Source organism: Lactuca virosa, chromosome 2 (assembly GCF_052849685.1).
Source record: "Lactuca virosa cultivar CGN04683 chromosome 2, Lactuca_virosa_CGN04683_v6, whole genome shotgun sequence".
Lineage (NCBI taxonomy): Eukaryota > Viridiplantae > Streptophyta > Magnoliopsida > Asterales > Asteraceae > Lactuca > Lactuca virosa.
In genome coordinates, this window is record NC_136427.1 from 217,938,970 (window position 1) to 217,941,418 (window position 2,449).

Below are 2,449 nucleotides of genomic sequence, written 5' to 3' on the forward strand. Positions count from 1 at the left end.
TCCATTCTTATACTGTTTTATGAATTGTAAATGACCAACAAGCCTATAATTCTTTTTCTTCTTTTACGTTTACCCTCATCAATGGTAGAATTTGAGATTTAGCTTCATATTGTTATTAATTTCTCCTTAAGTTCAAGCTCAACAATAGATGTGAGTTTTTCCAGTTTCTTCTTTGAGTGCTCAAGCCCTTTTCACCGAGAGCTTGAAAACTTGTGGTTTTAATTGAACTTCAAAAGTTTAAAATTGTTATTGGTTTCTTTCTTATAGTTAAAGTACATAAGGTGTTAAATATTTAAAGCAACTAACATGAAGGTTGTAAGTTGCTACTATTGTATGATTTATGATCATACGTAGAATCCCGATCTTAAAACAATGGATAAGACGAACAATTTTTTTGAAAACTACTAAGACCATAATTATCCTCAAAATGATAAATATGCTAAACCATATGGACCAAACACCTAATTTTGTTTGAAACCAAAAAAAAAATAGAAATACAAAATTAGAGTATATACATAGACTATGTTGAAAAAGGAAATCTCCACTCCACTTTCAACTATTCCCATAAAGATTTCTCCATACATTCTCTGCAAAAAGACACTCATTCCTACATACAGTACCCTTCTTTTTTCTTTTACGAAGCTAAATACAAACTGTCATTTTCCCTTTAAATAAATCACACAATTTTTTATACCAGAGATCAAATTCAGTCTTTCATACTATACACAAATATTTTTTATATTCTAATGATTTTTATATGAAATATCCACTGATCCACTATGTGTTTTCTAATTCTACTTGCTTTTTTCATCTTGAAAATCACAATACAATCTATCTTCTATAAATGTTTTTCAAACTTCACATGATCTATCAAAAATAATGAGAGATACCAATCTGATCAATTGTTATCTAATATTATTATTCTATTTTTGTCGTGAAGAATTGTTGATGGAATTTAATATTTCATTCTAATCTTTTTTTTTCAACGACAAGAAGAAAGTTTGTTGGAAAATCTTGGGGCACTGTATATCAATCAGATCCAAAAATTTTGTACAAAAAATCAGTTTTTCAAATTGGGTAAAAGTTGATAGTTTCTGTAATTACTTTGATTAAATTCAAGTAGAATCTAATCCACTTGTTCTTCATCGGAATTCTAATTCAAAAAAATTCGTAGAAGAAATTTTAAAACAAAAAATCAGTATTCAATACTACTAATCTGTTATTGTTATTGTAATGATTTCTGGAAATTATCTCTACATTTTCCAAAAAAAAAAAAGATCAAAATCTATTCAGGAATTGTCACCAGAACAGGCCTCCATGCTCGTCTAAGTAACCGCTGCCGTAACGTCCCCGGCAAATGCCTAAATCTTCTTGACCCACCGCGCCGGCCAATCAGATCGCCGTCACCACTCCACCGATTCGTCTCTTCACCCCCTTCACGTCCGCCGTCATCAAGCGGCGGAGACACCGAAGACGACACAAACAAGTCCTTTAACTTTCGTCTTGCACCGTTATCCTTCCCATCCTCCGACGAAGAATCAACATCGCTTCCTCTCCGATCTACAAACTCATCAGGTGGCGGCAACCGCCGGGTGGTTTCGCCGCCGCCGCGACTCAGTAACATCCGTAGCGTCTTCCGTCGGCGGAGGTGAATAACAGGGCTTGAGGAAGGACTACGCGTAGGACTTCCGGCAACCGCGCATTGTGTCGCTAACATCTTGAATTTCTGCAGCGTCGCCATTGATTCCGATCTAACAAAAGGTCATGTAAATCAAATTGTTTCTAGAAATCGTGATATGACAAGAAATGGATCAATCATGAAAGAAAAACCTAGATCCGAGATGCTTATCGTGTGATCTAGCCATAGAAAGTATAGATTCTTTGTTTTTTCTACACACTATAGAGAGAGAGAGAGAGAGAGAGAGAGAGAGAGAGAGGTTAAAGAAGTGAAGGAAAGCAACTGTTAACGCCGGCAAGGTTAAAGTGACAGGTGATAATACGGGCGGATTTGTAGGATGGAATAGCGGTGGGCCCATGCCACGTGGACGATAACAGGTAGTTCCGAAACGGTCTTTCCCCTGGGTCACGCCGTAGGGGATACTTCTACTACATGTACTTTTTACTTCTTTCTTTACAAAATAACAATTTTTTCATAACAACTTTAGAGTATACTTATTGTTTTCTAGCTATATATATACATATATTGTTTTATTAATAAATTTATTTTAGAATGTGCATGAATCTAGTTTAGTCTTGTCTGGTCTTTTATATTCTTTTAAATTGTTAACCAAATACACTACAAAAATTAAATACTTTATTGTTTATAAATATTATTGTTGGATAGTCAAAAGGTGTCTATACCACTTAAAGGTCGTGGATTCAAAGCGATCGTAGCTCATATGTGTCCTCTTAGTTGTTTCTTTCAACCTAAGCGTCTATTGGTTGCGAC

General features: G+C 34.9%; 1 protein-coding gene across 1 annotated transcript; it reads right to left on the minus strand.

The window, feature by feature from the left end:
- Nucleotides 1-1,180: 1,180 nt before the first annotated feature.
- Nucleotides 1,181-1,996, minus strand: LOC145160215 (50S ribosomal protein-like protein). The gene is made up of 2 exons (XM_079079324.1): nt 1,831-1,996; nt 1,181-1,751 (listed from the first exon to the last, which is right to left on the minus strand). Exons 1-2 carry the CDS (start codon nt 1,863-1,865, stop codon nt 1,286-1,288), a joined length of 501 nt encoding a protein of 166 aa, XP_078935450.1. The 5' UTR covers nt 1,866-1,996; the 3' UTR covers nt 1,181-1,285.
- Nucleotides 1,997-2,449: the final 453 nt, after the last annotated feature.